The sequence below is a fragment of the Mycteria americana genome, chromosome 2, assembly GCF_035582795.1.
Source record: "Mycteria americana isolate JAX WOST 10 ecotype Jacksonville Zoo and Gardens chromosome 2, USCA_MyAme_1.0, whole genome shotgun sequence".
Lineage (NCBI taxonomy): Eukaryota > Metazoa > Chordata > Aves > Ciconiiformes > Ciconiidae > Mycteria > Mycteria americana.
Window position 1 is genome coordinate 128129550 of NC_134366.1, and position 12067 is coordinate 128141616.

The 12067-nt window shown below is 40.4% G+C and overlaps 1 protein-coding gene across 4 annotated transcripts in view; it reads right to left on the minus strand.

Annotated features, from left to right (window-relative positions):
• The window catches only part of NOL4 (nucleolar protein 4), a 196841-nt gene that overhangs the window by 143801 nt on the left and 40973 nt on the right, over positions 1-12067 (minus strand). For all 4 annotated transcript variants that reach the window (XM_075495702.1, XM_075495701.1, XM_075495700.1 and 1 more), the window contains exons 3-5: positions 6139-6250; positions 5515-5627; positions 1393-1525 (exon numbers count right to left, since the gene is read on the minus strand). In XM_075495702.1, the coding sequence (XP_075351817.1) occupies positions 1393-1525; positions 5515-5627; positions 6139-6250 (358 nt within the window). The remainder of the gene's footprint in view (positions 1-1392; positions 1526-5514; positions 5628-6138; positions 6251-12067) is intronic.

Below are 12067 nucleotides of genomic sequence, written 5' to 3' on the forward strand. Positions count from 1 at the left end.
TCAGATATATATGTGCACACAATTACTATTAAGAAACACTCTATATATGTGAAACAGATTGAGTATACAGGTAAGCAAAAACCTCTAAAGCACAGTTTTGCACTGAAAGACAGATACATAAAAATGGCACCTTCCAAAGTACCCCTGAAAACTCTAACTTAGCAGTATTATTATAATATACTAGCCCTGAAAAGTCAAACTTCAACAGGAAAATGAACTGGCTTTCCCTACATCTTATGCATCAGAACTGCTCCTTTAGTGAACATACGTAGATAAAAATTAAGTCAAAAGTTGCACAAATTTTGTGATAGCTTGAGGATACTCAGACAAAAGGCAGCTGTGGTTAGAATCTGGCCTACCAAATTATTATAGACATCCTCATCCTTTATTTGTCTGGAGAGCAACACAGCAGAAGGTCCTACCCATCCCAGATCCTATCAGCCACTATGCAGCGCACCCATTCTCACCTAAATAGCTTACCAGCTAGCAATTGACCATGATGCATAAAGTGGAAAGAATCCAGCTTAACTGTCAAATCCCATATATTTAGCATTTAGGAGAAATATAAGAAGCACTTCTGAATTGGCACACATGATCAGGAAATCACAGAGTAACAAGTACAGAATACCAATATGTTATTTCTAATAGTGATAGAATAGACTGCAGTTTGGGTGTTGCGCATTCACGTGCCACTCATGAGCCACTGTCACAGTCTGTAGTGGACAGGCTCTTTGTGAGCTCTATAGCCAAAGAGAAAGCTCATTCTAAACCAGGCCCATCTAACTTGTTGTATAACAAGGGCTGAAATCAAAGGGTACACATCTACACATCTTCTATGCAAAGCAGAACTTCCATCTCTTTCACCAACAAATTAGCTTTGTGTTGTAACTAACCTAGAAATAATTAATATTCAAATTTACAATGCTGCTCGTTCTGTTTTCTCTTCTTTTACCTCTATTTCCCTATCGGACTTTGTCTTTTTCATCACATCCCAATTCCTAGCCCTCCAATAACCATGCTTCTGTCACACCCCTCTCCCTCATTTCAACCAGTAAAAACAATTTTCTCAGCCTTCTGGGTTGCCTCAGAAACATTTGAGTTTCATTTCCTTTTATGCCTGTGTATGGTCACACTACATATATAAAAATCGTAAAATAATAATACTTAACATACAGTGGTCTAAGCACTCACCTGTTGCCTAAGCAACAAATAAATTAACCTGTAAAAAAACCCAACTTCATCCTCTTCATGCTGAGACATAGGGAACATACATTTCAAATTACCTAATGAAACACACTATGAAGAAAAGGACACAGCAGGTACTAAATGAAGGCACAGAATGGGAAAAAGACAAGGCAATACCGCATTTTCTGTATGAAACGAGAGCCTTACCATCCTGCTGGCCCTGGAGGTTCTGAGGACTTTGCATTCTCTCTTCCAGATTTGAGCTGAGGTCGGAGTTCACAGCTGACATCCTAGTCGAGTCACTCATATCAAACTCATCACTTTCTATAGAGCTTTCATCCTGCAAATGTAAAGTTTCAGAGACGTGTCAGAAAACATCATACGCTGTTCAGTTCACTCGTTCCCGTTTGTTTCACTCACACCTGGTGTGGAGTGTAATCATGCTAAATCTTTGTGTATATAAGCAAACAAGCAGAGCACATAAAGAAGAGCAAGGAAAACACAGCGTTTATGTGAAATGATGATCTGACAAATGCAATTCGTTCAACTATGAGGATACTCCATTACCGCACTCTCATAACTGTTTCCATAGTATTTTGCAAAAGAGAGCTAGTAACTAGAGACCCCATACCAAGTCCTTGTTATTCAAATTTGGTTGAGGAGAGCTCTCCACATTCCCTGCCTGAATCCTCTACCTTTCCCAAGTGAGGTCAGTAACCCCGTGATGACCACTCACAGTAAGATATTTCTGAATGGCAACTTGACCTAATAAGAATCCACGACCAAATTCCCTTGACATGATGTCACCCTTACACTGCTACTGTGTTTAAAGAAGCAGCTATGAAAACAATAAAGCTTATAAAAGTTCTGAGCATGTTCAAATGACAGTCAAAGGCAAACCAAAGTAATATAATCACATGGGAATAACTTCAAATTTATTCTACCTTATACTTCTTTAATATGATTTATCCATCAAGTCTAATTAAAGAGCATCTACTAGTGGTGACAGCAGAGGGCAAAAAGTAAAAGTCCCAATCAAATATTTTGTCCCCGTTTATAAAACCAAAACAGTTTTGGACCTAGTCCAGCAAATGTTCACATTCATGTTTAACATCACTTGTTTCAGTCCCACTGAAGTTCATGTGCCCACTTAAAAATTAAGCATCCACAATGCTTACAGTCTTACTCTGTACGCTGCTGAGGCAATGTACATACCTAAGGTGATATATTTTCAGTAACAACTTTTCTCAGGTAATTAGTTCTGTTATGAAGAAAAGCATTTTAAAGAAAATAGAGAAAAATATGGCAAATAATTTTGTATTCCCTGAAGTTCAAAATACTTTTCCAATCAATATAATTTTTTTTTAACAAAACCAGAATTGACAGGATTCTGACTATTTTTCTGGGTTGCTCACCAGAATTGACCTAGAAAAATAGTAATCTTTAGAATACAATTTACTGTGTACTTGTTGTGAACTGTTTTCCACAGATACTAATATAGCTGCTTTCTTCTTTCTGAGTGCTTGGCCCTTAAACCAACTCCTCTCTTGGGTCTCAGTGATGTGTCCAGCTTGCATGGGCCTTTCTCTCATTTTCGGAAGGCAAGCTCCCTGCAGTCATGGCTCTTGTTAAACTGGGATGAAGTACTGCCAAATGCCGTGCAGGAGTGAGAGTGGGACAACACACAAGGCGATGCTGTTCTGCATCACACCAGGACAATGACAAATAATGAAACAAACATACCTTGTTCTCAAAGTTTTGTAAAAAACTAAATGGAAGAGTGAGGGCTTCTCTAGAGGGCACCTGTCTGCCTTGCCCAGATAAGGCAGGAGCACCCCAGTTACAGCAGCAGCAAATACCCAGACACTGCCCTCACACAAGAACTGTGGTGCCCACTAGCCTCCTGCCCCAGACAGACGGGGCCGAGGCACATGCCGAGCTGCTTCTGAGGTAAGGGAAAACGCACACTGCTTGTTCAAAGAGCGAGATCAGAACACAAACTCCCCCAGACCTTCTGGAAGGCTGTGTCTCTGTTAAGACACAGTGGTATTTCTCATTGAATCCTGCAGGAACCAGCAAGCAGCAGCTTACATTTTCCAGTTCTGAGGTTAGGCAATCTGTATGGGCTCCCAGAAAGGAAGCTCTGGCTATCCAATACTTGCATAGGTATAAAACAACACACATGGGCAGCCTGTGTTTGCCTACAGCACTCTGTGGAATATCTCCACCTCACTCCCCAAACTGTCTAAACATTTATCTGAATGTGCATAGGCATGGGGAGAGGAGCTGAGAGCCACTGACATCTTTGTACCGGTTGCAGCACAGCTGTAAATTCCCACACAGTGAGGAGTTCTCCTGTTAGATGAAGCCTGTTTCCCTTTCATCGATGGCCTCAGCTTAAAAATGATGAATTGAGGATGAGAGAATTAGGAGGCTTTCAGTCACTGTGCTAGCTAGTTGTGGGATCCAAGTTTACTCCTGTCTCAATTCCACCCCCTCCACAAGAATACAAATATGATTGATGAAACCGTGGAAACAGAGCCTTCCTACAAACCCAAGCATGTTTTTTAAGCACATTAAATAGTTTGAATGTATGCACCAAAAATCTTCCTGCTTTGTATTACACCATCTTCATTGCCATTTTGTTCTCAGTGCAACAAATGTACAGCCTGAAGGAAAAAGAAATTCTTAGCAAAACTCTGCCTTGAGAAAAGATGTAAAGATTATCTTGAGAACTTTCCTTGTGCCCACTCTGCCCTGGCAAAGACGTTATTACTAAAACATATCAAAAATTACTTTTCATAAATCCAGTGCTACAAACATTTCATACACAGTAACATTAGAGCTGCAAAACCAAGCTGGGCAGGGAGATACCAAGCAATGGTGCTTCCTGCTGCCACCATATCATCTCCACTGGTTCATCTAGATGAAAAACTGGTTTAACGCAAATTTCAGTCATCAGAGCAGAAATACTACACCTAAACATTCAAGCTGTAGAGGCACTGTGACAGGTGGCCATGATCCAGAATGAGCCCTTGACCCTGTTGTGGGAGGAATAATTCTCAAAGGGAGGAAGTGGAAAAACCAAAGAGTCCTTTAACTCCTAAGGCTACTGCAGGGATAAAGCCCCTTCTCTCCTGCTGCTTGGAACCCTGCTGCCAGATTCCTGAAAAGGGGCAGCACGCAGAGGGAAGACTCAATAGGAGGGAAAGACGACCAGGCTGTATTTGTGCATGAAGAACTCAAAGACTAGGGGATCTTTCCCCACACCCTCCACAACTAAAAAAAAAGGCACAAGCGAAACAAGGATCCTGATATTTCTAGAAGAGTGATGAAATCCCCGTTCTATGGGGTGTTGAATAATTCATAAATCTTCACCCATAGCCCATATCTATGTATTATGAAACCAAATCTGACTGACTCCACAGAAGTCAAGAGTCAGTCAGGGTCTTTGACATAAACCAGCTGCTAAGGTTGGTTTTGAAGGTTTTCTTTATTAAAAAAAATCTTGTAGTCAGGCAGAAGGACACAGCATGCAGGACTGCTTTTTGGCTGGCACATAGCCGGGCTTCTAACTATTTGGCAGCTCAAATGGTAAATGAACACATTTCTAGCAAAATGAGTCTATTACAAATAATTCGGTAGGTACCATCCAATTGATGAAGCATTTCTTAAGATCTGGAAAAACTTTGAATAAATCACAGAAAGAAAATAATTTTTGAGAAGAAATAAATGCAATTCAACTCCAATTCTCTCTGAAGAAGCTTGATTCTCAGCCTACTTCTCTTCCTTTTTGATTCTGTCTTTTTATACAAAGTTTCAAAAGCAACCCCTACTCTTATTTATCAAGTTTTTTGCCTTAGAGATTTCAGCTGACGTTGCCAGAGCTTCCATCTATCTCACTATAATGTGTTGCATCCTGGCTGCTAACCTTGAGAACACCATGCCATTCATTTCAGCTGTTGATGGTATTGCTTTCTAGAAGTAGACAATGAAAGTCACTGCTGAGCACAGCACTAAGTCTCGGGTGAACACGCTGCCTCCCTTAACCTTTCTGCTGGTTCAGACAGTAAAAGGGCACCTTCAGGTAATTTGAAGCAGTACAGCATATTACCCCCAACCATGGAAGGGTGGTATGTCATGACATTTTCTCTCAACCTGATTACTTGCAAACAGCCTTGGCTTGGTTTCAGACTCACTGTTTTAGCAACAAAATTATAAAGATGGCATCAACAATCATCTTCAGTTCAGTTTCCTGGCTATTGCAAAGATGAGCACTAAAAAACACAGGAGAAGGGAAAAACAAATTTAAAAGATTTCCAGTTTTACCTCATCTTGCTGTGAATTTAGTAGCTGCAGCTTCATGTGTTTCATATAAGCCATAGTAATTGGCATGTTGTAATCAATCATACTGGTCACCAAAGTTGGAGGTTTTCCATTATCTGCAATAAAAATATTTATTACGCATTATATGTTAATTGTGGAGGCTACTTGAGCCTACTCTGCAGTCAAAGTCAGACAGTTATGTCATTGAGTTCTAACTCTGGCATTTTCAATTGCTTGTAGGCTGTACAGATGGAAGTCTCCCGAAGAAAAATGAAAATCAAGTTCAAACCCTGAAAAGTGATGAGTTCTTCTACTCTAAATGACTACAGCACACGCACCCTATCTATTCCTTATGTTTAAGCCCCCATATAAACATTTCCATAGCAAAATAAATTATTTCCTCCAGATAAAATCATCTTTCTGTTGAGGGTGCATATGGTATTACAGTCCATCCTTGAGCAAAAGCAGAAGATTCACTACCTTCCAGCTTAAGTTAATAAGATGATCTGACTTACTGAACTGTTCCAGTCTACCAAATTTTTATGAACCCTCACTTAAGTTAGGAAAATATAAATGGGTATTAGGAATAAAATGACTTTACATCCCACTATTTGACACTAAAACTACCTTTATGATCCGCTCCATCTGGGTTTAAATGCATTCTTTTCTGGCACTCTGAGCAGCTCATTAGAAATCGTGTCACCGCTTCTCTCGGTAGGAAGGCATAGGTCTCTGAAATCTGAAATGAATAACAAAATATAGGTGTTATTATATAAGCTGATTGAACATGATTTAACAGAACTGATCATTATATTTCCAAATAAGGCATATTATCTTATAATGCCAGGAAGCACAATGAAAGCATGTTCTGCATACTATGTAGGATTTCAAGAAACATCTATCCAATCTGCCTACTTATCATCTAATGGCTAATAATAGTCGACACGGAACAAAATTTCACTTATAGCAAAAGGGGTTTCCTTTTCTGTTTACCATTTTTTTTCAATTTCCTTTCAGCAAAAAGATTCATACATAACAGGCATCCTACTGAGGGATGTTTTTAGAAAAAGTTGAAAAGCGACCTTTTTCTTATAACCAATACCAGAAAAAGAAAGTGCTTGGCTTATGTGCTCTATTTATTTTTATTCTAACAATACATAGACAGATACAGGACTCAATGCATTAGCAGTGATGACAGTCTCCTTGCTATTTTAACTTTGTATTTGAATGTTTTGCGAAAATATTCTTGGAAAGCTTGTGATTTAATATTGTAGGGTAAATAAGTTATTTTTACTAACAGTTACAGAATTTAGGAGTTGCTTGATTTTAGAGACTCTGCTTTACCTGGAGATACCTTGAAGCAACAGATTTTGGTTGTTTCCTCCTTTCAACGTTATCATTCTTCCCAACCACATACTCACAAGGAAGCGTCACAGGGATTTTTTTCTTTTTTGAAAGAGGAGAAGAGGAAGCAGTTATTGCTGGTTTTAAAGACTGCATTCCCCCTCCCCTCCCCAAGGATGCATCTATCTTTATAGACATTTTTGCCTTGCTGAAAAGGACCTGGAGGTGATGGCTGGTGCCAAGCTGAAAATGAGCCAACAGCATACTCTCTGATCACAGATAAAGAAAATCTCATACTGGCTACATTAAATGTACAGCCAGCAGATCAAGAAAAGTTATTACCCTCTCTACTCAGCTGCTGTCTCTACTGGTAAGACAGCAGCTGGGACAGTGTGCCTGGCTTTCCCCTCCACAGTTCAAGAAGGCTGCTGAGAGGCAGGAGAGGGCTCTGTGGCAGACCACCATGGCAGCTGGAGCCTAAAGCAGGTGACTTGAAGAAGCGGTTAAGGGAGCTGGATTTGTTTCATGTGACAAAGAGTAGGTTACAAGGCAGGGAGAGATGTAATTGCAGCCCACCACTGCCTGAAGGGGAGTTACAAAAAATGTGGAGAGAAACTCTTCAGAGTGTATAACCAGGGACAACAGCCACCAACTGCGGGTTGGGACGTTCAAACTGGACATCAGGAAAAACTTCTCTAGGAGGCCAGTGCCTCCTAGCAGGTTTAGCTAGGAGCAGGTTTACCAGATGGGTGGAAGAATCTCCAGACTTGGATGTTGTCAAGACATTACCAGGCAAAGCCATGGCTTTTCTGTGATTCATTATGTAAGTTTATGTATATTCACTGAACAGTGCAAGTGTTGTAAGGAATCTCTAGCCCTTCTTTTCCCAACCAAGGTGTTTGTCTTGCAGTGGAGATAATCCCCAAAGAAAAAGTCCCAGCAAAAGAGACTAAAAGAAAAGTCAACTGATATCTGCTTGTATTCCCCTGTTGTAAAACCTACAACAGGATTTGATTTCCTATCAAGCATTGATGCAAGTCTCTGTAGGAAGTGCAGAAAGATGGAGGTGGAGTGTATGAAAGTGTGGATAGAGAAAGGACAAGATACCTTTCTTTAACTGGATGTAAATGGGATTAAATACTGTGCAAATCACTCGTGCTCCTCACAAGGATGCTAGGAGGAGGAGGAATGGCCTGTTATAACTCTCTTACACTCTTCTCCTTGGCTTGTCACCTACCTACCCTGTGTTGAAACTTACGTTTCCTAAAACTCCATGGACCAAATTTATTAGTGACAGTTCTTTGGAAAACAGGTGGAGTTTAAGTTAGTGTTTGTAGATGTGACATGAGTCATGGAAATACACAGGAAATGATGCATTGTAAAATAACAACGCAAATTCTATCATCCTATTTATGGTATTGTTGTTTAGGCTGTTTATTGTTGTTGTTTTCTTATATAACAGAAATCTTATTTTAGGGGGGAGAAGGGGACTAGTATAAAAGCAAAATTTGTTCTGTGATGAAAATTGGCAAAGATTTTCTCTGGGCCTGAAACAATTTATCTGAAAATGAAGGCACTAAATGAAGCCACTTTTAAATGGGAGATCCTATCAAAAAATATTTTCAGATTATTCTTCTTGTTTTTTATACCACAGAACAGATGCTTATTTACCTTTCTAAATATGAAAACATCAGTTATACTCATGCTTTATGGAATCTAAAAAAAGAACTTAAAATCAGCTAGAATTTAGCATTAAGAAAATTGGTAAGTGCACATACGCAGCAACCTCTCTCTCATAACATATAACACATTTAGCACTGTATTGAAATTAATGGAGCTTACCCATGGATTCATTAGTTTCCTGCATTTGATAGGAATGCTCCATTTATTCTAATCAAGCATCTCTGTCAAAATCCCAGTTCTGCTCAAACAAGATGAAAATCCTCCATGGAAAGCAAGTGAGCTAGGTCCCAGATTTGATAGGTATGCTCCACTGACTACAAGGGAACCGGGTTTTATAACTAAATTTGTCCACATAGCAGATGCTTGTGTCTCCAACCTCCCACTGCAACACAGTTTTAAGGATGCCCTTCCCTAAATAACACCCGTTTCCACCAACTTCCTCCCCTGTTTACTTTGTAATTTGAATCAATCACTTAGAGTCCAAGACTTCAGCCTGTATGAATTGGCATAACACAATAGGTGTCATGTTGAAAGCCATACGCAGAGGACATAACCCACAGCTTTCCTTATTCTTGCTCCTTGAATATACACAAAAAGCTCTTTCCAATTTTCAGTCCCAGAAAGCTAACAAAAAAAACCCCAAACCTCACGCCCTCAACAGTGCGGTCTCCTGTTTGCCTTTCTCATTAAAGAGGGGCATATCTACTTTATAAGATGCAGATAGCCGCTTGCTCGTTTTGGCCATGCTCTGAACCCACTGGCTTAGCACCAGCTGTAGCCAGGGAGCATTCTAACCAAATTAGCACAAGGCTGAACACAATATCCTATATTTCACCCCTCAGCAGAGCTTACCAGCTTGTGCGCAAGGTTGGATTGATATAGTACATGAAGCTGGCTTGCATGTGAGTATTTCAGAGCACAACATGGAGGCCTATGACACTTTCTCAGTAACTATACAGAAATACCTTAGACAGGAAAATTTGTTTCTGTTCCCTGTTCTATCTGAAAGAAAGCAAAAATTACTCGGTCCTCACTGATGCTGTATATTCTCACTGCCTTCAGTGGCCCCGCTCCTAGCTCTCTTCTCAAGGCCGTGAGCTAACAAAAAATATAGCCAGGCCATCTCATTCAGTGATGTGCTGCAATAAAAGAATATTGTTTTATTGTAGTTCCACACGAAAAACCCAAACCCATACACTTCTACATTTTAAGAAAAAATAAAGCCAGAAAAGTGAATTGAAGTGGGGGATATTGCATTATTTACATCCACACACTGACAATGCAGACCAGCATATTTTTGGCATGCCTTACAAAAAACTGCTCATGCACGTGCCTACACCAATCAAAGAACAATCGCTGCTGATTTACCATATTGATAAAATTACTTGGATTGCTTTAAAAAAATTGTAAGTATAGTTCTTTCAAATATGCTGCTCTAGAAGTATCCTTATGTGATTCCTTATTCTTACTAGTGGTTTTATTGCACATGAGTATATCTTCTGTTGCTTGCAGAAATGTGTTATCTTGTACCTGGGTGTATTCTGTATCATGGACAAATCACAAAATAACCATATTCTAGCAGATTGGTGTTAGGTATTGTGTACTAGGTATAGTTCTTACAGCTGAATGCTTTTTACATTGTAAAGGGAAAAAAATTATATGAAGAAACTAGACATCTGGAGCATTAAGCAAAGAGTGCCAAAATCATACAAGGTTTTAGCCCCAGAAGTCACAGAATAAGAAGCAGAACATTTCCTAACAATACAGTCCATGTGCACCTACACATATTTCATTTAAACTCTGAACTCAGAGGAAAATAAAAACAGAGTTGACTTCAGCACTTCAGAGTCAAAACTTTTATGATCTTATTTCACCATTCACAAAAAGTCTACAATATAATAGAATTTGACATACATCAACCCATCCAAAACATCGCCCAACAACAAAGGCCTTCTAGATCTATAAGTAACCTATATGCTGTTTACTGGATCCCATGAAGAGCAGAACTACTACAAGGCAAGTAATCCAGTACCTGAGTATGTAATCTGATTTACATTGGAACTAAGTGATGCGTGCCCTAATTGTCTATGAGAAGCATATTACATTCCTATTGCATCACTGCAGGCAGAGAAAACGGGCAAAGTCTCCTTTACGCTCTCCAATATTCAGATTATTTAAGTGCAGGATGTTGTGATGATGTAGCTTTCAGAGCTACATTTTTATTTGGAAAATGAACAAGCTCTAAACTGAAAGGCAGATTTTAGGACACATATGGCAGAGCAGGAAAGACAAGTGTGAGGAGAGGGAGTGAAATTTTGCAAGTGAACCTATTAACCCCTAAAGCATTAACATGGAGGATGTATGTGTAGTCTGGAAGATATGATGTGTCAGAACAGAGATTTTTTTTTGTTGTGTGTGTATATTTTTTTAATTCGGGGGGGGGGGGGGGGGGGGGGGAGATGATCCAAAGAAGACTTCCAAGAGAAAAGAGAGAGACAGGGAGAGAGAGTGAAGATGGTAATCTGTCCTGGGCCCACAGCCATCAAACCAGGTGGCAGAAATTGCTTTCTTGATGACAGGAGGGCAAACCAGCCAAGGAAAGTCCTCTCCTTTCCTCAGCAAGAGGTCAGAATAGACGGCTGACATAGGAAAGCAGATATATTACTGCTGGGAGTTTTATCAAGAGCTCGCTACCCTGCTATACTGGGGAAAATGTTGTTGCCTTTTGTGCTAAACTTGCGCTTCACAGCTCCTTTTCCTTGCCTTCCCTCCCGCATAGCAGAAGCCGCTTTCTGTGAGGGAAGCAACGGGGAGCACCTGCTAGCGGGACCACTGCCAGGACACTCGATGTTTGCCCTTTGCAAAGAAGCAAGAACAAGTCCGTAGAGTAAAAGTGCACAGGACTTGGCTGTTTCACCATGCACACAGGAACAGCGTGGATGTAAGGATTTAAGCGTGTTAAGGCCCTGCACAAACCTCGTATTCTTCTGCTTCCACGAGGCCAAGGTCTGCCCTGAACGGAAACCAGCCAGGCCCCAAACCTGCTTTAAGCCTGTTTGATCAGGGAAGTTGTACTGGAAGGAGACAATGTTATTGCACAGAGCGACCTGTCAAAAAATTCTTCCCCGAGGAAAACACGTTCATTGTGATGCTCAGAAGCGACTCACAAGCACATTCATGTTTTGTGAGGGGAAAAACGTCACACCATGTTCCACAATCTGAGGAAGGTTTTTCTTAGGGTGACGGGACAGAGGGAGGCGATTCAACAGCCTGATCCCAAACCAAGAAACATTTATTACTGCAACAGGCAGATGAAGCACGGGACCCCAGATACTGCCCCACACCTAACAGACTCCTCTTATGCCTCAGTGTCATGGTTCAACCCAAGTCAGCAACTAAGCACCACACAGCCGCTTGTTCCCCGTCCACCCCGCTGTGGGATGGGGGAGAGAATCAGGAAAAAAAAGCTCATGGGTTGAGATAAAGACAGTTTAATAGATCAGCAGAGGAAGAGATAATAATAATAATA